Source organism: Lachnellula hyalina (genome assembly GCF_007821495.1).
Source record: "Lachnellula hyalina strain CBS 185.66 chromosome Unknown contig00048, whole genome shotgun sequence".
NCBI lineage: Eukaryota > Fungi > Ascomycota > Leotiomycetes > Helotiales > Lachnaceae > Lachnellula > Lachnellula hyalina.
This window is the reverse complement of record NW_022157162.1, coordinates 136,639-157,081: the sequence shown is the minus strand read 5'-3', so window position 1 is coordinate 157,081 and position 20,443 is coordinate 136,639. Positions and strand designations below refer to the sequence as shown.

General features: G+C 47.7%; 6 protein-coding genes across 6 annotated transcripts; 2 read left to right on the top strand and 4 right to left on the bottom strand.

Annotated features, from left to right (window-relative positions):
- Positions 1–3,568: 3,568 nt before the first annotated feature.
- KES1 (Oxysterol-binding-like protein) lies at positions 3,569–4,826 on the bottom strand (the record flags this gene model as incomplete). Its single annotated transcript, XM_031148206.1, has 3 exons — positions 3,569–3,854; positions 3,929–4,360; positions 4,435–4,826. 3 exons carry the CDS (start codon positions 4,824–4,826, stop codon positions 3,569–3,571), a joined length of 1,110 nt encoding a protein of 369 aa, XP_031006225.1.
- Positions 4,827–5,468: 642 nt separating this feature from the next.
- Positions 5,469–6,749, bottom strand: FBA1 (Fructose-bisphosphate aldolase; the record flags this gene model as incomplete). Its single annotated transcript, XM_031148205.1, has 5 exons — positions 5,469–5,569; positions 5,623–6,082; positions 6,130–6,432; positions 6,481–6,591; positions 6,642–6,749. The coding sequence occupies 5 exons, from the start codon at positions 6,747–6,749 to the stop codon at positions 5,469–5,471; spliced, it is 1,083 nt and encodes a 360-aa protein (XP_031006239.1).
- A 1,234-nt stretch (positions 6,750–7,983) lies between these two features.
- On the bottom strand, positions 7,984–8,961 carry LHYA1_G003230 (uncharacterized protein; the record flags this gene model as incomplete). The annotated part of the gene is made up of 3 exons (XM_031148204.1): positions 7,984–8,382; positions 8,438–8,724; positions 8,775–8,961. The coding sequence occupies 3 exons, from the start codon at positions 8,959–8,961 to the stop codon at positions 7,984–7,986; spliced, it is 873 nt and encodes a 290-aa protein (XP_031006227.1).
- Positions 8,962–9,395: 434 nt separating this feature from the next.
- ubp16 (Ubiquitin carboxyl-terminal hydrolase) lies at positions 9,396–11,354 on the top strand (the record flags this gene model as incomplete). The annotated part of the gene is made up of 1 exon (XM_031148203.1): positions 9,396–11,354. The coding sequence occupies one exon, from the start codon at positions 9,396–9,398 to the stop codon at positions 11,352–11,354; it is 1,959 nt and encodes a 652-aa protein (XP_031006261.1).
- A 1,124-nt stretch (positions 11,355–12,478) lies between these two features.
- On the bottom strand, positions 12,479–16,944 carry SEC3 (Exocyst complex component; the record flags this gene model as incomplete). The annotated part of the gene is made up of 3 exons (XM_031148202.1): positions 12,479–15,635; positions 15,690–16,410; positions 16,665–16,944. 3 exons carry the CDS (start codon positions 16,942–16,944, stop codon positions 12,479–12,481), a joined length of 4,158 nt encoding a protein of 1,385 aa, XP_031006262.1.
- A 1,045-nt stretch (positions 16,945–17,989) lies between these two features.
- LHYA1_G003227 (uncharacterized protein) lies at positions 17,990–20,147 on the top strand (the record flags this gene model as incomplete). Its single annotated transcript, XM_031148201.1, has 3 exons — positions 17,990–18,355; positions 18,451–18,524; positions 18,611–20,147. The coding sequence occupies 3 exons, from the start codon at positions 17,990–17,992 to the stop codon at positions 20,145–20,147; spliced, it is 1,977 nt and encodes a 658-aa protein (XP_031006278.1).
- Positions 20,148–20,443: the final 296 nt, after the last annotated feature.

Genomic DNA, 20,443 nt, shown 5'->3' with positions numbered 1-20,443 from the left:
ATGAAGTGATGATGGAGAGTCGAAACGGACCGGCCTGAGAGTTCGGGTATCCGCTCGAATAAGATGTTTTAAAGGAAGAGTTTAAAGGCAAGGAGAATAGGTTCGTGGATAGTGTCGGTTACAGAGAGAGAGTTTCGAGTAGATTGTGTATTTATAGACATTTTATAAACCGACCCAGGAGTTGAAACTGTCCTCAAGGTAGAAACCGTCATAAGAGACCAACTATTATCATGTGACCATTTCGCTTAAACCCCCTTTTGGTCTTGATGGGGGATTCCACCACAAGCGAATCACCAAAGTCCTAAGCCAACCCATCTATTGACTTCAAATCCTTTCAACTTGCGTTACGGATCTCCTTGAAAGGAATAAATACTGGTTGGGTGGCGATCACTGCATATACATAAGCTTTTCAGTTTAATTCTCGTCTCTTCTCTTCTCTTGTCTATACTAATTATACAGGGTATCTCTTCCATTGCCATTGCCGTTTCCATTTTCATTTCCAACAAAGTCTCGAGAATCATGAGACACAAAACAAAACGCCTTTCCTTTCCAATCAAGTCTCCCGAATAATGAGACATTTTAAACAAAACGCCTGCCTTTCCAGCAAAGTCTCCAAAACCACGAGACATCCAATTATAAAAACAAAAAAACCCATAAAACGCTTTTCCAGCCCAGCGAAGTCTCCGTATCCAAGAGAGACGTCCAAGTAAAACCGAACTAGGAAAAATCACGTTAAAACAAGTATTCATCCGCTCCAAAGCCCTGTTCTTTCCAACCTTCACTCCCGCTCCCACCCCCACTCCAGGAGAGAACGACCGGTCCATTACTGCCTCCCCACCAATCAGCAGCAGAGCCCGGTACAACATGATCCATCATATGCTCCTCATAAGCCCCAATTGCCATAACGGTAACGAACAACGCGAGTATAATCGCCAACAGCATCCACAGCCAGCGCGGAATATGCGGAAGACGTATGTATACGACGCTAGAAGCGGAGACGCGTTCTTCCAACCGCTCAATGCCAATTCGTGCGTCCCTGATACTCGACGATGTCATCTTCAGCTGCTGGCTCATCCGGCCTAGTATAACCTTATCCGGATCAATAGTTGGATCGGCGATAGGCTCTATCACGGCTTCCGCCTCGTCGTCGGTGGAGTCTTGGTAGTCCGTTTCGCGCTTGATGCGTCGCAGATCTTCTTTGAAGGTAGGTGGCTTGGCCGAGATGTGGAGTTTGGGTTTGGTGGGCTCTGTGGCCTCATGCGCGTGCTTCTTGGGACTTTCTCGTGGTGCTGGTGTTTCAATGTATGCGCCTGTAATCTCTTGCGCTGGCGTTGGAGCCTCTTGTTTTATAGATGGCTCGGGCTTCGTGAATCTTGCTCTTCGGGCTGGTGATTTGAGGTATTTGCCGGCAGTCTCTGGGGCTGGGGCTGAGGCTGGGCGTGGGGTGTCTTGCTCCGGAAATGTCTCAGGGTCTGAGAGACGTTCTGGTGCTGGTGTTTCGATATATGCACCAGTGACTTTTGGGGTGGCTTTTGTTATGGAGAGGTTAGAAGGGGTAGAACATCTGGATAAACTTCTCAGTGTCTCCCACATTTCATCCTTTTGCTCAGCCTCTTTGGGCACATCCACTTTGACTGGGACACTTTTCTTTTCTTCTTCCATGGGTGCGGGCTCTTCGGCCTCCTTCCCCTGGGTTTCGACTGGATTTTCCATAATCGTAGGAGAATTCTTCTGAGGATCCTTCTTCGGCTCATCCTCCGCTGGTATTTCCTCGACAATGCGCATTTTCGGGCTGGTCATCACGGATTGAGCCGTGAAGTCGACATCCCAAGTCCGCTCTGAATCTGAATCTGCCACTGGAGGTGTAACATTCAGCTCCACTGACGTCGTACTAAATTTGGGCCCGACATATTTGCCTTGTTTCCAGTTCCTCCAGTCATATCTCGCTTTCTTCTCCGCAGTGCGATAGTTCCTTTCACTAGTCGGTTGCATAATATATGTACCTGTAGGCGGTACATTCTCCTTGAACTCCTCCACATGTGTAGGTGTATCTGTAGGTGTATCTGTAGGCGGTACACTCTCCTTCTTCTGCTCCTCATAAACTGCAGACCCAGGCCCAACATATTTGCCTTGCTTCCAATTCTTCCAATCATATCTCTTCTTGCCCTCATCGGTAAGATTCGCAGCGTGGCGCGCGCGTCTGAGTGCCAGAATCTTATCATCTCTCTCGCGCTGTCGCGCAAACCATCCAAAGTCGCGGTCCTTTCCCGGTGGAAATTCCTCTCCCGAGGTTGAGTCGGAACTCGATGGTCTCGGCGGGGCTGGAAGTTTCTCTCCTTTCTCTAGGCGCTGCCATGATTCACTGTATGGGCGAGTGGCTTTTGGCTTCGGCTTCATGAATCTTTCTAGCGATGGACGCGTCGACGCGTCAGATGTGAACAGACGAGGTCGTGTTGTAACTACTGTAGGGATGTCGTCGAAAGGAGATGGCCCCTGGGGAGGTGCGAAGTCTTGAGGGACGCGTCGAGGTGCTGGACTTGGGCTTCCTTGTTGTTGCGAATACGTCGCGTACGGCACGTAGACGCCTTCGAAAGACATGGTTGCGATCAGGATGGCCAAGAGTGCAATGATGTATTGTGTGAGGTGGAACATTGAGTGTTTTGAATGAATTGAGGTGTTGTGAGCGAGGAATTGGTGATTGTGGAAATGTGATGTAGGACGAACCTGGAGAGTTGAAAGATCAACGCGACGCGCGAGATATTGACCCCCCTCGCTTATGATAAGATATGAGTAAGGTAAGGTTTGATACCAGACCGCATTTGATACTTTTGGTACCAGTCGTCACCACCTAAATTAATTGAATGGAAGTAGAATAAAAGCAAAGAAACGAAATCATGGGACGATCTAACTGGCCCTGCAGTAATGCGATGAATTTTTATCTCGCATTTGAGTAGAGAAGGCTGGATGTTTATCCAAGTTTCCTACCCCTCATTCGTGTGATGGTGGGGTATTAATTATGAAAGACAAGGACTTACTTGACAAAGGACACCATTCCACGCCCTTTACTTTGTCGTGTAACAAAGGGAAAGCAAAAATACATGTAGCTATTACTCCGTAGATCTTGGTAAGAGAAAGAGAAAAAACATATACCAATTCTTAAAGAAGAATCATTGGATGCTCCAAAGTTCCCAAAAATGCATTATAATATGCTTCCTCCAAGGCTGTGAATTCGAGATACAAGTAATGGAATCGAGCTGCTGATATGGACGGACTGCTGATGCGTACGTATATCCTACCTATCGACCGAGATGAAATAGACACCGTGGAGTGGACGATGCAGCAGCAGGCTCATAGTTTAGAAATAACGTTCGTATAAATAAAGCATTGCTCACTCTTTTGAATGCAGGATTCCATAGGGAAGCAGATGATGATATTGACCACATAATTATTATTCCATTTCAACGCGTCTTCTCGTTTTCGCAATCCCATGCAGTCTCTGACGCTCCTCGTGATGAAATCTGTTCATGGTAATCTTACAAGCCCAACTTTCCCATGCATTGGCAATCTCCTACTTCAATTCCTCCTTCGCGAGTTCCGCACTCGCCTTCTTATCATCATACCGCCAAACGCCCCCCGTCTTGTCCGGCTCCGCCTCAAGTCTAATAGCAGGCCCCAACTGGCTCAGAACCGAATCGTTCTCTACTCTACTGAAAAACCTCGTCTCCCAAGACCTCCCTTCATCCTTTTCCTTCTGCCTCAGCTCTCTCTGACTAACTTCAATCTTCCCCTTCTCATTCCCCACCAAATCCATGTCGCCCACCGCAATACCTTGTGCGACCTTCGCCCACGCGCGTCTGCTCTCAAGATCATCCTGTTCATCATGCGGCGCAATTGTCAAAGGCGTAGTAGGCTAGCTTCCGCATCATACGTATCAATAAGCCCACTCTTCTTGTGCGTGCCTTCATTGATATCAAAGCTCTTCGTCCACTGGCCACTAATAGTATACAGGACGTCCTTCTCCTTGCCCGTCGGGTACATTGTCGCCGTAAAGCTGTTCTTCTTCCCTGACAGCCATCCCTTGCCGCTATAATCAATCTTGGCCGTATAGCCAGTGGAAGATGTGATGTACGTCGCATCGTTAAGTTCTACGAATGGCGAGCCAAAAATCAGGCCCTCGATGTGCAAGTTGGGGAGAGTGATGAGATAGGTTTCGTCGTAGGCAGGGATGGAGAAGACGGCGTGCCCGATTTGCTTGACGTAAATGGTGCGCGAGAAGGATGCTTTCTGCGCGTTGTAGCCCTGCAGCTGTACGCCGTGGGTGGCATTGGAGATGTTGTATGCTGTGACTGGGGGATGGTGGCTATATTACTCAACCGCATTAGCTTTTATACTTGTACTGTACTTGGACATTTGAATTAGAAGAGGGCATCATACCTAACCTGTTCACTAACCAACCTCGTCTCCCCCTCCCCATCAACCCACTTCCCCAAAAACAGCTCCCCGAGAAATGGATTCAGCGGTTTCTTCTCATTCCCAAACTGCTCACTGCGACTAGCATACTGCTGTTTTAGCGTGCTTATGAACCACTTCAGCACTAGGAGTGCGCGTTTCTGTGGATCCTTTTCTTTCGCCGGCGCGACGAAGAGAGAAGGGTGTTCGGCCCAGTAAGAGGAGAATTCGACGAGGGAGGTGGAGGATAGGATGAAGGGCGGGGCGGTCAGGGAGGAGAGGTCGCCGTTGAACGAGGCGATGGATTTTAGGAACGCGCTCCAAGAGCCGCGGTTTTGGGCTGAGATGCCCGCGCCTTCCTTTTCACTTGAAGACATCTTGTTGTCGTCGTATTCGGATCGTGCAGAGCAAGGTAGGGGTGGGGTTGGATGTGGGTGAGGGTGTGGGTGCTGTAGGGATCGGGTACTCGGGGTCGGGGTACCTGTCAAGATACACCTACAGTAGCTTGGTGGGGAAATAGCAGATGGCCAGTGCGCTTTTCGTCTTTATTATTGGAGAATTACGACAAGGACGTAGGTATATGGAAGAGCGTCTCATAGGATAAAGGAATGTGAGGTTGAGGTTGGAGAGGGAAGGGAGATACATATACTATACAGCTCGAGACGTCATCAAGCGCGGACAGCACAGCCCCGTTATATTCCAGTACCTGGCCTGGCAGCGGCAGCCAGGCTTGGCTTGGCTTGGATCATTGCACGTGAGCAGTCTATTGGATTTGTTTTACCTGCATCGAGACACTGCAAATTATAGAGAATCACCTATTTCGGGGAAATGATTCTGTGCAGCTATGCTTTGATCACACGGATCTGATGGTGTCATGTGAGACATTCACAGAGATCAGATACCTCGAGGTGTTTTACGACAACTTCACAATCATCGGTCCAACCAACGCATGAATCAATTTGATATCTTATTCCCTAATGCACACCTGCATCTACGATATTGAAGGTTTCCGATCAAATTTACAATTGCCCGGCAGTGTTGAAGTCCTTGAGACCCTCAGTAACACGTGTAGACATCGTCTTCTCACCCTCACGAACCCAAACTCTGGGGTCGAAGAACTCTAGAGATATCGTCAGCTGCTGAAATCACAATCAGGAGTCAAATTGTACGTACTCTTGTTTGGCTTATCCGCACCATCTGGGTTTCCTACTTGAGACAAAATGTAGTCCTTCTTGTTGAGAACGTAATCCCTGATACCAGTCAAGTATGCGTACTGCAGGTCGGTGTCGAGGTTGACCTTCACAACACCGTAACTGATAGCATCCAAGAACTCTTGCTTTGAAGATCCAGATCCTCCGTGGAAGACCAAGAAGACTGGCTTGTCTTCCTTGGCTCCTATGGCATCCTTGACAAACTTCTGGTGCTTGCCGAGAAGCTCTGGGTGGAGCTTGACGTTTCCAGGCTTGTAAACACCGTGGACGTTTCCGAAACCAGCGGCAATGGAGAAGTATGGGGAAATTGGCTGTAGGGCCTTGTAGATGGCAAGGATATCCTCTGGTTGGGTGTAGAGGGAGTTGTTGTCAACATCCTCGTTGTTGACACCATCTTCCTCACCACCAGTGATACCGATTTCCTAGAAAAGTTAGTGACTTATATCGATACTGCAGAGTATTAACCCACCATCTCGAGCCACTGCTTCATTGGGGCAGCACGCTTAAGGTACTTAGCAGTAGTCTCAATGTTAAACTCGACCTCCTCCTCACTCAGATCAATCATGTGGCTGGAGAACAGAGGCTCGCCGTGCTCCTTGAAGTGTTTCTCATCCGCATCGAGGAGACCATCTAACCATGGGAGGAGCTTCTTGGCGCAATGATCGGTGTGCAAGATGACTGGGATCCCGTATGCGGGAGCAATAGCACGAATGTACTGGGCACCGGCGATACCACCAGCAATGGAAGCCTCCTGGTTACCGTTGGCAACACCCTAACTGTGTCAGAACTTCTTTTGTTGTCATGAATGTGTTGTGCATACCTTTCCGGCAAAGTAGGCGGCACCACCTTGAGACATTTGTAGGATAATAGGGGACTTGGCATCGCGGGCAGCCTCGAGGGAAGCAACAACGGTTGAAGAGGAGGTAACATTCTGCCAGGCTGTCAGTGATATCTCTCAGTACTGCAGGGAATGAGACATACGATGGCCGGGATAGCAAACTTGTGCTCTTGAGCGTAGTTGAAGAGCTTCAGGACATCGTCACCGACGATAACACCGCTCTTGCGGGAGAGAACATCTTTAGCACCCATTGTGTCTTTGTAAATTGGTTCTGGAGGTATTAGCAAGAGGTTACAAGTGGCAAGATGAAGCAGAAGACGAGATTTTGAGTCTTTTGAGGGGTGGAGATGATGATGTTGTAGGACCGATAGCTCTGATTGCCGCTAGTGGTGGGGGTTTTTCGGGCTATTTCTGTGTGGCCTGCAACTGGGGACGGGATTTGTGCAGCGCCTTACAAGTATAGGATGGGGATATACTCACATCTGAAGTGTATGTATGTTTGATAGTTTGGAGAGTGATTGTAGGAGTTGAAGTATGTTGTTCGGGTACATGGAGGGGGAGACGAACGAACGATTTATTCGTGCCGTGTCAATGCTGTTTTCCATGGTGGGGTTTTTGGCGTCATTGGCCCCACCAGAGATCCCGGGATCTATCGGAAACCAGATGAAAATAGTAGAGATGGCCAGTACCAGTTTCCAACCAATTACAAGTACAGACAGAATAAATACCAGAACCCTCCCCTCCTCCCAGACCAGAGGCATGGGATCAATGATAGAGCAGAGAACTTGAGAAGACAACAATATCCATGTCAGTATCGATATCAGGAAATCAAAATCATCGGATGCGTCTTTGGATGCTCCAATACCATGGCGTGATGTAGGTAATCAACACGATCGCCCGATGCCGTCTGCGTGATATAATGCCTTCCAAGTGTCAACAGAAGCTGTCAATAATGCCGTATCTTATTAGGCCCAACCACTTGTACTGTATGCGGAGTTCTCGCTGCAGCCTCTCCTTGCCTTGGCTCCCACGGTTCTCCTTAATCATCTGAATGTTGGAAGTTTAGTTGCGTGCTGGTGGACTGACAGCATTAGTTGTTTTTCTTTCAATACCGTTACATCTTGAATTACATGTTTGGCCTTCCATTTGAATGGATATGAAGCATGAATGCGTACGATCCATTGGGCTGTCTTGGTAGCAAAGTGATGCGATATTCGTATCTAGGCCATGTTCCTTTGAGAAGGTTCTTGCCAAGTCTTGTCGACAAGGAAGGCTGATTGAAACCTCAATTGTAGGCTCATGATAACCCCCGTCACACTCGACTCTACTTATTCCTGTCAGCCTCATTCACGGTGCAGATCCAGATATACCTACAAACCCTATCAACGTACCGACCATGTACAAACGGTATACCCCGGTGATGTTAAATGCGTGGTATTACATGTCCTGATACTATCTTGCTACTTTTATACACATCTCTAGTCCTCACCCTTGAGCACTAACTTTAATTGTCCTCCTCACTGCATCTGGCGCCCCCTTGAGCCAAATATCAATCTCAAAAACCCCCAAATGCTTCACCCGATCCCCTTCTTCCTCAGTCTCTACAAAACTAATCTCTTCAGGACTCAACACCACCCTTGCCCCATCTTCATGCTCTGCCAATATCGCCTTGAGACTCGCAGCAATATCTGCCGTGGAGACAGAGCCGTAGATACTGGTCTTTCCTTTTGGCCCGTGTGATTCTTTTGCTGCGGCTGAGATGGAGGCTTTGGATTGGAGGGATGGAGAGAGTTTCTTGGCTGGTTCGGCCACGGCGATGGGTTGGCGGTAGAAATCTAGGTTTGCGGGGAGGAGGTTCGCTATTATCAGGGTTGCTTCTTGGGGCTGTCTCAAATGTCAGCACTGCACCTTTTTCCTTTAAAAATCGTAAAACACATACGCTCAACAACTCCAACTCCACGGGCTTAACGGGTTCCCAGACTGGCTCTTGAATAGTACCCTTAGCCTCCGTATTTGCCTTTGTCAAAGCCTTCGCCTCTGCCTTCGCAGCTTTCTTGACTTCTCTCTCATCGGCGAGGATCTTGCTTTTCGATATGTTGTCCAATTGGATGACATCCTCTTCCTTCAAACCGAGTTCTTGTAGCTTGGCAGCTGTTGCATACTCTGCTAGTCTTTGGGGAAACCATTGATTCCTCATCATACCAGCAGTGACTGAAATAACAGTTCCTGGGTGCCAATTAGCATGTATAGAACTGGTGCGATGGATAATGATCTACCTTGCTTGCCATAACCATCAATGTTTTCGCGTAGAAGAGCGTTGACCTTGTTCGCGGTTCTCGCTGTCTTCTTCTTTCCCCGGATTTGCTGCCCAGCCGGAAAGAGACGTCTCTCTCCAAATCTTCCAGCTGAACGACGGATACAGGATACGCATTGTGGCGATCTCGATAGTAAGGGCGACGCCATTGTAAAGGTTGCTGCTCCTCAGACGCGTTGGCTTTAAGATCAAAGTGATTGAAATAAAATTTCCCTACACTCACACCACACTTTCTCGGGAACGGAAGCCGACGATGCCAGACGCCGTCTCACCGTTGCCGATTAGATTGTCCCCCATATGGCAGTCCACTTATGGTAAATCACCACCACCTCAATATTCCGTACAAATCATAAACACCCTGCCATTGAATCTTCAGAATGCATCAATACTTCTAGAAATATACGTACCACGCTATCCTTTGATCGCGGGAAACAGAGGGGGAAAGATAGTCACTCGTTAAACGGATCTTACGGAGTAGCCGGATATATATATCCCTTTACCACGCGACTCCTTGCCTATTAATACTAATAGGATCCTGACAACACCCGCTCAAAAGAACCGTTTTTGACAATCCATACTCGAAATGCCAGAGCAGACCCAAACAATAGCGAAATATGCCGTCGCTACCTCCCTGGCCGCCATAACACTCATCTACGTCTTCCAGCCCACCTTCTCCATTGATGGCGAATCCAGCAGTACTTCTGCATCCTCCCGAAAACGAGGCATAGTCGGCCTCTCAAACCCCGCAAACGACTGCTTTATAAATTCCGTTCTGCAAGCCCTGGCAGGTCTGGGGGATTTAAGAGTCTACTTGATTCGCGAAACGCACCGGAGGAATTTAGATGGGCCGGAGGTGTACAAGGAGCTTGCGGAGGCACCCAGCAAGGAGAAGCCGGCGTGGAAGATTGAGGGGAGGCAGAGGGGGATAGTGACGCAAGGCTTGAAGGAGATTCTGGATGCGCTGAACGAAAGGCCTATATACAAGAAGACGATTTCGGCGGCGGGGTTTGTCGTGGCTCTAGAGCAGGCTTTCAAGCAGAGGATCTCACGGCAACAGCAGGATGCCCAAGAATTCTTACAGGTTGTTGCTGAAAGGTTGTCGGATGAATATCACGCTGGACAGAGAGCGAGGGCACAGGCGAGGAAAAAGTTGACGAATGGACTGCGACTAGAGCTGGGTGAAGAGGATGAGGACTCTGTGGAGGCCGAACACCTTTCAAATGGCTCGAATCCGGAATCGACCCAGACAAATGGCCACATACCGGAATCAGAAAAGCAAGAAATCGTTCCCCCAGCCGAAGAAGAAGACGGCTTCCCTCTAGAAGGCATTTCCTCATCCCAAATCGAATGTTTAACATGCGGCTTCGCCCCTAAACCCACCGCCAGCACATTCTGCTCTTTAACCCTTAACGTACCCCAGACAGGCAGCACCACACTCAACACCTGCTTCGACGGCATGTTTAAAACAGAGCACATCGAAGGTTTCAAATGCGAGAAATGCCGACTGATACATGCTCTCTCTGCATTTCAAGCCGAATATGCAAAATCCACATCCGAGAAGTTCAAGCTTAAAACAGAAGGGTATATAAAGAGGTTGGAAGAAGCTATTGAGATGAATCCGGAGGAAGAGTTAATGGATGTCGAGATGCCAGACTCAAAGTTCGCGCCGAAAAGGCAAATTGACCGACATATACGTGTTACCAAGTTTCCCAAGATCCTTGCCATCCATCTCTCACGCTCCATTTTCGAGCTTGGGAACTCATCGATGAAGAATTCCGCAAAAGTATCCTTTCCCGAACGATTACGGCTGGGTGGATTACTTGATAAGAAGATGTATAGACTGCTTAGTGTGGTATGTCACAAGGGCAGCCATCATTCCGGTCACTACGAGAGTTTCAGGAGACAAAACATCGTACAGCCTTTCTCGACACCAAACACTTTCCACACCTCGGGCGTGTACTCCAAAACGGCTACTCCCATCCCCTCGCAGATATCTACGCCGCAGCGGAGACCAGAGTTAGAAATCAGCACACTGAGTTCAACGCCCGAGTTACTTTCCCCAAGCACGCAATCTTCAACTTCACTACCCATCACGAGCAGAGCATCCGGCGAATCCTCTGCCCCTACCAACGGCAAAGCAAGAAAAGACTCCAGCTCCAACTCCACCACCTCCGTCGCCCCAACCTCATCGCCCCGGGACAAGGACTCGGACAAAGAAACATCCTCCCTGCGCTCCCTCGCGCGCTCCGCCAAATCAACACTCTCCCGCGTCCCCTCCCTCCGATCCGGCACCTCGTCTTCAAGAAACGACACCATCGCCACTACTACCAACGGCACCACCATCACGACTCCCAGCAACGAAACCAAGCACACGGCCGCGACAAACGGAGCGCCGAAGAAAAAGAAAAAGCTAGCGAGTGATAGCCGCTGGTGGCGCATTTCAGATGAGAAGGTCAAGGAGTGTAAAACGGGCGATGTGCTGGGTATGCAGAGGGAGGTCTATATGCTTTTTTATGAGTTGGAAAAGGAGGCTGAGGAATGAGTGAGAGCTTCATCTCACCCCAACGTAAAAATGGCACGGAATGATTCGATGAACGATATGCAAATGCATGATAGATGCATCTGCAGCGAAGATACATGAATGTGCATTCTTCTTTCTTTGAGCTGAGCTTTGCGTTATCAAGGGACACAGCATTACAAACACAGGCGTTTGGGAGCAATTGTAATGTACGATTTTGTACATGATGTGGTTAGGAGCATGGCAGGCTAGCCTGGTGCATTGGATCCGCATCCGGATAAACAGGAAAGCGAGCGGACGAGCATACGGCATCGTATAGATGTAGAAGTGTTGTAGATAAAGGTAGATGGAATAAAAGAGTAGATGCCGTTGATTAATCTCAATGCAGCGTGCATGCGACTGGCATCCATCCTATGATTAAATACTAGATACAATAGCTCTTCCTAGCTTCTGGGTATTATTCAACGTGAGGAGATTCTGTTCGCAGTGTAGGCAAATTTTGTGGATCCTTTGTGCTGGATATCTATTTTGGCTTGGGTATATATTCTGGCTAGCTAGGTATCTTGTTCTCGGCTTTATTTCGCACGTCCCCCTTTTTCCACGCTCCCATAACCACCTGTCTCACTGGACTTGCCCTCCTCGTACGCTATTGTCAATTATACTCCTCTATCAACACCACCACGACGTCTATCCCTCTGTTGTTTCTCAGTGGGTTCTCTCTGGAAAATCCACGGAATCGACGTCAATATTAAGATCAGTCGTGTGGACGCTACGAACGTAGCTTTGTCGCTCGGGAAGAAATCGTCCATCAAGCTATACCAAAACTTAAAAAGCAAATTAAAACTAGAAAAAGTTATGCCGCGAAAGGTCTACGACTGCATTCTCCTCGTTCTGTTTGCCTTTGCCTTTGACGGTAGCTGTTTCTGGCGCATCCGGTACTTTTGGTTTGTGTCTTGGCTGATTTGTATTAGTGTTCTTCGGTGGTGTGGGTTGATTTTGAGTGGAAGTATATCCCATGATATCGGCATATTTTGGAGTCTCTGAAGCTGTAATCTCGCTGTGAGTATCAACCGCTGGTGATTTGGTCATATTGGTAACCAGAGAGGCTGCTAGTAGTGGCAATGCAATTTCACTACCAGTGACACTGATCAGTATCTCTGGAAGACAACGCGGAAACAGGAAACTAACCATTGAGGACACTTGCGTCCATGGGTTCTCTGCCACGCACCCAGACAATTGAGGTGAAACTTGTGCTCACACGGCACCGTTTGCACACCGTGAACTTCCAGATCTTTCCCGCATATAGAGCATAACCCTTCTAGAACGCTTTGATACAAATGGGCTTTGGAGTCGTACTCATCTGATGAGGTAGCGCTGGTAGATAAAGCAGTGAGATTGGAGGATATCATCGACCCATATATGTCTGATATTTGGTTTCTCAACATTTCAATATTCCTGTTTGACTCTCTCAACTCGTTTTCCACCTTCTGCCGTGTCTCCTTTGTTTGTTTCGTGTTCTTCGTGTTCAAAGTCTTTAGGGTTTCCCTACCCTCTTTGATTTTGAGCTCTCGAATCAGCGACGCTTGCAAGGGAGCAATCTGAGCCCGGAATCCTCTGTTGTTCAGCTCCTCTTGTACTTTAGCATCAAGGCCCGGCGCAGGAGGTGGTGCAGGTGCAGCAACGCCCAAAATCTGTGCTCGCTCCCTGGAGTCAAATCCGGTGAGTTCTGGCACTTTGTCCGGATTATAAATGGAAAATATCTTGACAAGAGATGCGATAAAAAATAGCTTCTCCTTTACCGAGTTTGCTTCCCAATAGTATGGCTTGCCTAATACTAGAGTGAATCCCACATCCTTCGCGTATTGGAGTTCTTGAAGGTCCTGGGATGGATCTGGAGATGAACCAGTCTCCGCTGTACTAATTCCAAAGGACTTGATAGCTGTTAAATCATCAAGTTGCCATGTTTTGCCTACGGAGAAGGTCCCATTATCATTTTCCCTTGCTTTGTGTACACGTACTCGACCTGAGAGTCGTACGGTGATAACGATGAGACGAAATTTTTTCATATTATTAGGGTTGGAAGTGGGAGGAGGTGGAGAGGCAGGATATAAAACATCCTCGGTGACTCTGATGTGGGTGATATAAGATTCTGCAACTAGAAACATGTAGGTTAGCAGAGATCCTAATAAGATCTGGATAGTTGTACCTATGCCATCCTGGTTTTTGGAGAAGCAACTCTCGATTAACCTCCGCTTCTGATCTTCAAACCTCAAGGGCCGATTGAAGACTGGAGCTGGATCTGAGGGTGGGAGGTTTTTGGTGTCATTCCCAGGTTCCTCGTCATGAGATTGATCGCCGGGATTATTTCTTGCGATACTTCCCAAATCAGATCTCGACGATAGAGGCCTGAATACCTTTGAGACAAGATTTCGCAGGCCGCCTTTTGGTTTTTCACGAGAGGCAGACAGTGGAGCTTCCTCTTCCTCAACATCACCACCAGTGGAATGTTTGTTTATAGGTAGCAACGGCAGTGGCTGCGGCTGTCCATATGCTGAACGTTGTTGTGGAATGCCTAAATTCGTTGAAAGTTCAATAGAGAGCCGGGCACCAGCAGCCAAATTATCATAGCCCGCGGTCGTGTCGAGGTCAAGGGCATACTTTTTCTCTTGGCTGCTGTCACTCAGATCGATCATATCTCCAACTCGAAACCTAACAAGGCCCAGAAGTCCCTGGGTTTGATTCTTAGGACTCCTTTCATTAATAATACTGATTGTTACATTAGAACTTTCCTCGGCACGGAAATAGAAAGTTTCATCCCAGGTTAGATTCCAAAAATCGGAATGAACATCTGTACTTGCAAACTCATGTTCGTCGATAGAGATCGCCGCCAAAACATTAGGAACATCTATGGCTCTAACTTGCGGGCCAAGACCCTTGACACCCAATATCGTTAAGCGTAGGTTTGAAACTTCTGAAGGTTTATCCACAGCCGTTGCCAAAGGCAGCTCGGGGTTTGACAAAGCGTTCGATTTTTTCTTCTCTCGTTTCGTTGGCGTTGTCAGCTGTGATGATGGGACGACTAAGAGAAGCGCCCCATTTGTCGCAATATGGAATAACCCCGACAACTTCATTTTGGGAGTCAGCAGACTGTCTTCCACTGGAAATTTAGAGCCTTCTATCACAAAACCAAACTGATATTGATGATCATACCCAACGGGTGCTGGATGGACATTTAGACCAGGCTCAATGTGTTTCTCATGTAATAGCTCATAACATTCGACGAACGCAAGCACGTCATCCACGAGTGCAGTGCTTTCAAACCATCCCTGGATTATTTGGCCAGTATCTAATTTGCAGGTCACCAGAATGCCAGGCTGATTTGAGGCAAGTTCAGGCGAGTATATCTTTGCGGGTATTCGCTCTGCCCGCCATCGCTTCCACTGCTCTGTGGGGGAAGTCGGAGCAGTTAAAGATAGAATTTGTCTCTCATGACAAAAGGCTATGAACTCCACTCTCATTTCTTTCATTTCTTCGAGCACTTCGGCCTCCGTGAAGGCACTGTTGGCGAATTCCTTCCGTCGTATATCATGAGTGAATTGGTCAAACATCTGCCTGAAGTCTTTGGTGAAGCTTTCCGCATCGTTGTATCTGCCACTTCCTAGGGCTTGCGATATTTCTTCCAGAGTTGGGCGGCAGGTTTGGGCTGGATACTTGAAGTACGCATTGAGTAACCCGTTGTCCATCATCTTCATTAAAAAGTCCTCGCATGCTCGCAGATCCATTGCAGCCTTTGAATCTGGGGTACTGAGAGAAAGAGATAATCCTTCGGAGCCTGCGTGTTGTGCCGCATTTCCTGAATCGGCTTCTCCATCTTCGGTATATCCGCGAGGAATGGCAAACAGGGCCAATTGCTCCATATGAGCACCGACGTGGTGTTTAAACTGAGTTGGAGTGACAACCAGTGTTTCCGACAACGGAATATGTTTGTTCACGTCCCGCAATAGCTTTTCCCAGTCATCACAGAAGGGACAATCTGCGGGAGAGATTTTGACAACGGGTTTCTGACTCATTTCTAGGAGCGCGGGTAACTGCTCTTCAACGAATGATAGAGGATGTCGGTGTTTGAGGTGATTTTGGTAAACCATTAAAGAATCAAATGGGCTGTGTGAACAAAAGTAACAATGCCACTGTTTTCGATGGTCTCTGAGTTCGTGTGAGAACCAAGTATTGTAATCTGGGAACAACTTCAGCTCGCACTTCTCGTATGTGCAGACATATGGTTTGAGATCGGACAGAACGTGTTTTCTAGTTTATATTGTATTAGTGCTCAGTCACAAGACCTTGTTGAATCCAACTTACTTCCAGGACTTCTGACTCTTGCTTGCTTGAATTTGCCAACAATAGGGACACTCAAAATGACTGGCTCCTTTTGAGACATCTTCTATTTCAATTACACGGAGTTTACTACTGCTCATATCTTCCTCGTTAGAAGTTGCATATGATGTCTGAGATTGAGAAGCCTCTGGAGGCGCGTCTTCTGGGAGCTGATCAGATGTCAAAAGTAAAGTAGAAGCTTGTGTTGGAGCCAGGGTGCTTGTCGGTTTCGAATAGACACTCCGTGCATTGGCAGTCAATCCTGCGACTTCTGCTAGCTTGATTCCACTGGGTTCCATGATTGATGGCCTGGTTATGGGATGCTCTCGTGATAACTTATCGTGATGCTCCCGGCAATATCGAAGATATTGGCGTCTCTGAGTGATGGATTTCCCTAAACGGATGACTAGCCATTCTTTCCCTTTTGACTTTAGAGCCGGAAACTTATGTTCTACATGACTGATATCAAATTTGTCATCAAATGGAACACTGAGAGCGGCGGCTGCTGCTTTGGCGTAGCGATCACGACTTGTGTTGTTGCGAATAATCATTGACAATCGAAATAGATTATTGATAGCATCTGTGATTGATTCGAATATCTCCTTAATTTCGGATATTTGCTCGTCATCGCTGGGCGTTGGAACATCTTTGTCGGTGACACTGGGAGCTAGGTGACTATTGAGATCTCGATCACGTGCTTCGACGACTGGTGAACCAGTGCGGTTTACTCTTGTATAGGACACGATTGAGCACGCTGGAACGATTAGAATATCAGCGTTCTGTCCTAACTTCCATGGTGTTTTACGGCCTCTATAAAAGATCCGCTCGGTAGATGCAGTAGGAAATGGCGACACCGGTTTGTAATGTGCCACGCAGCGTGGAACATTACAAGTCGACGGTGATATCTTAAAATAATGGATTGGAACGCAACGAGGCCAATAGTCGAGTTAAATCACTTACCATCTTCAATAGACTCAGCCAACTCGTCAAGAAGGTCCACAATTTGGGCTGCGATCTTAGACGCGTCTCGTAATCTGTAATCAAGGGAACTTTGTGACTCGGGTCGCTGAAGAGCGCCTATATTGCCAGCCCATATCTTGAATCTTCCAAGACAGTCCACGGCTTCAGCAGCACAGGCATCTTCGCCGTCTAGAGCATCAGACTTACGAGGCAGCCCGAGCAGCTCATCAAAGAGCTCAATGCATTTCTTTGCTCTTGATGAAATAGGCGACGTTGTCATGGCAGCGTGCTGGCTGTTAGATGGACTCGAAACCGAGTAGATTTATACAGTAGTCATGCTCGTCCTGTGAAGGTTGGAGTATTTGAGGTTGCAGGGCCACCAGTGCCAGAATTCCGCGCGCACCTATAATTTTTAGCGAAAATACACTAAAAATCCCTAAAATCAGCGATTTTATAACTTGATAATAGAATAAATTTATACTTATCCTTCTCTTAAAGTTTTTTTGAGTGCGGTCCTGCTTATTAGTTAGGAGTCTATTATTTAACTAATATTTCCTCTATAGCTCGGCACTAAACTGCTAGACTAAGTAGCTCCTAACTAAGGACCCTAAAACCCCTTCTCTTGGGCCTTAACTCTATATATAACCTGTAATCTAAAAGCTATCCTTAGGCCTGCATCTGTAAAGGGTTCCTCTATCTACTCAATTTTGGCTCTAGGATCGTATTGCAACGTGGTAACAGCGAGGTTACTATGCCACTTAATCCTTAGGATAAGCACATAAATACACTTATCTATAGGTTGTGTTGGTTGGGATATAGGGACTGCATCCCGACCTTTCTAGTCATATGATCTAGCGTAGCTTAGTCAGCGAAGAGGCATCACCTCTTCGCGTCCATAACACCACCTAAAATGCTAAGCATCATCAACCAGAATACCAAGAATCAAGTCTATACTACGCAGTAGAGAAGTGATCACGTATCAGCACCTGTGATACCAATAGGTTCGTAGAGGGCGCCTCGTACAGATGTTGAGTCTTCGCCCTCCACATAGAAGTTTGGCAACCACCGGTGGGCTCATGTCACGGCGCTTCTGCAGACCCCAGTCTGTCGCCCCCACGCGTGCGGCTGAGCAGTCTGGCGACATCTTCAACGGCATCGATATGTTGCTCAATCGCTAACTACACCAATTTATAATGTGCCATGTGGCGTGGGACATTATAAATCCAACCATACCTAGGTAGTGAGTGCCTTCGAACTTCGAAGGTGCCGACGGCGCAATGAGTGGAATTGAGGCGGCTGGCCTTGTTCTAGGAGCCTTTCCCCTGATGATCTCAGCGCTTGAGCACTATCGTGAAACGGCTGAAGTGCTTGAAGGCTGGTGGAAGATCAAGTGCGAGTATAGAAAGTGTATGCGGAATCTCAAGTACCACAAGTTGGCATTCGAGGAAAACCTGGAAGAGCTGCTACTTCCGCTCGTCGCCGATGAAGACAAGCTCCAGTTGCTGCTCAAGGAGCCTGGCGGACCCGCATGGAAGGATCAAGAATTGGAGGATACGCTGAGAGAGAGAATGCCCAAGACATACTCGTCGTATTCGGACACGATTGAGATGATGCTAGAGACAGTGCGGGAGTTGGACGATGCTCTGGGCATGAGTAAAGCACACTTCCAGGCACGAGTCACGGGAGAATATGTAAGTTGCAGCATTGTCCTCTCTCTCTTAGTAACTTTGACTCGATGGAATTCTGGTGCGATGCCGGGTTTTGGAGACTGGGCTAATGGTCCCAGACGGTCGAGAAGACTCCCTCCGGTACAAGAGCGGTGATGGCACACGTGACTAGTATCGGGATGCAAAACATGGAGTGAGTTCAACCGATGACTTTGGAGCTCTCGAGCTTGAGAATTGGCTTCCCATGTTATCTTAGCTAATATAAATACCTTGGATTAGATTCCAAGCTCAGAGAATCAAGCTCGCTTTCAACAAAACCGGACGACAACAATTGTTCGAGGATTTTGGAAGTCACAACCAAAGATTGAGAGACATTCTTGGGTCTTCAGATCGCCTGGCCAGTTTGAGACAAGCACGTGTCCCAAAATCTTCTGTCAACGCTGGACTATGGAAGTTTTGGAACCATGGGAACACGCTCTTCAATCTTCTAACCGAAGCATGGTCGTGCAAATGTCAGCCATTCCATCAGGCTAACCTTCTACTCCAACACCGAGCTTCGCCAACTGTCAATTTTCGGGTCGTCTTTTGGTTCAAGAAGCATTTGATGGTGGGCCAGCCTTGGACTTGGCAAGATACGAGTATCAAGCTTCTCGAAGAGCTATCCACGCCGGCAGTGATCAAATTGCATGTTCCACCCCCCACAAATGGTGCCAGCAAGGATATAGCCCCCCCAACAACCTTACCTGAAGCCCCGACTGAAGCCCTAGTTTTAAATCCAGCTATTTCCCCACTGAAGTCTTCTCAGAACGTCAATGGTAAAGACGCCAACAAGTCCTATCGGAAATCCTTCATGGACAAGTTTAAGCCTCACAAGACCCAGAAGTCTCTTATAGCCCCGCCCGAGATGCAGACACCTTCATCTCCTGCGAAGCAAACTTCAACCTCAACAAAACCGAAACGCCCAGCTTTGACGGAGCCAGAAACGAAGCCAAAACTGAAACCAAAAGTCAAGGTAGCCTTTGTGGACAATATTACCCTTGAAAGCGTCGAGGACCCTACAAATCCCAAAATCGCCGACCTATGCACAAAAATCGTAAGCTGCTCCGCGGATCTCCCCAAATATGGATGCCTAAAAGGAGAGACACTCCGCTATACCGTCCAACCACTATGCAAAGCAGCCAAAGAACCCCAACAACATATCACCCTTGAAACTCTCCTTGGCTCTTCTTCCCCAGTTAACTTCACCCGCCGGCAACGGCTTCAAATTGCTCTTATCCTAGCTTCATCTCATGTACAGCTGCACCCAACGCCGTGGCTGAAATCAAAATGGAGCAAGAAGGATATCTTCTTTCTTTACGATCCTGTAGAGCCAAATAAAATCTGCATCGATCAGCCATACATCTCACGCTCCCTATCAAAATCCCCAGCACAGCACAACAGCTTGACGCCGAATATATCAGCTACTAATACCTACATGTTCCAAGACAGCATTCGCAACCTGGGTATCATGCTTCTAGAGCTCTGCTTCGGTAGCGTAATCGAAGAGCACAAGGGCCGGCGAAATATCAGCACCAATGACGAGCAATCGCTGCAGCTCATCAACTACGCGGTAGCGATTCAGTGGAGTAGGGATGTGGTTGAGGAAGCGGGACCGGAGTATTCTGATGCGGTGACCTGGTGCTTGCATAATGTGCCTGATAGTGGGGATGTGGAGGGCAAGGAAGAGAGATGGAGGGAGGATATGTATGTCAAGGTTGTGGAGCCTTTGAGGTATTGCCATGATCAATTACTCGCTGTGCAGAAGGGGATAGTATGATATTGAACGAATGAATGAACGAATGAATGAACGAATAAATGAACGAATAAATGAACGAACGAATGAATGAATGAATGAATGGAAATGACAGCACAGCAGATTCTAACAACAACACGTTATTCACTATCAAGACTTTACTTCACTGCCCTCTTCTACTCCTCATTCCAGGCGCATAGAAACCAGAATAGAACAAGGCCCCTAGAACAAGGCCAGCCACCTCAATTCCACCCATTGCGCCGTCGGCACCTTTAAAGGCACTTACTACCTAGGTATGGTTGGATTTATAATGTCCTACG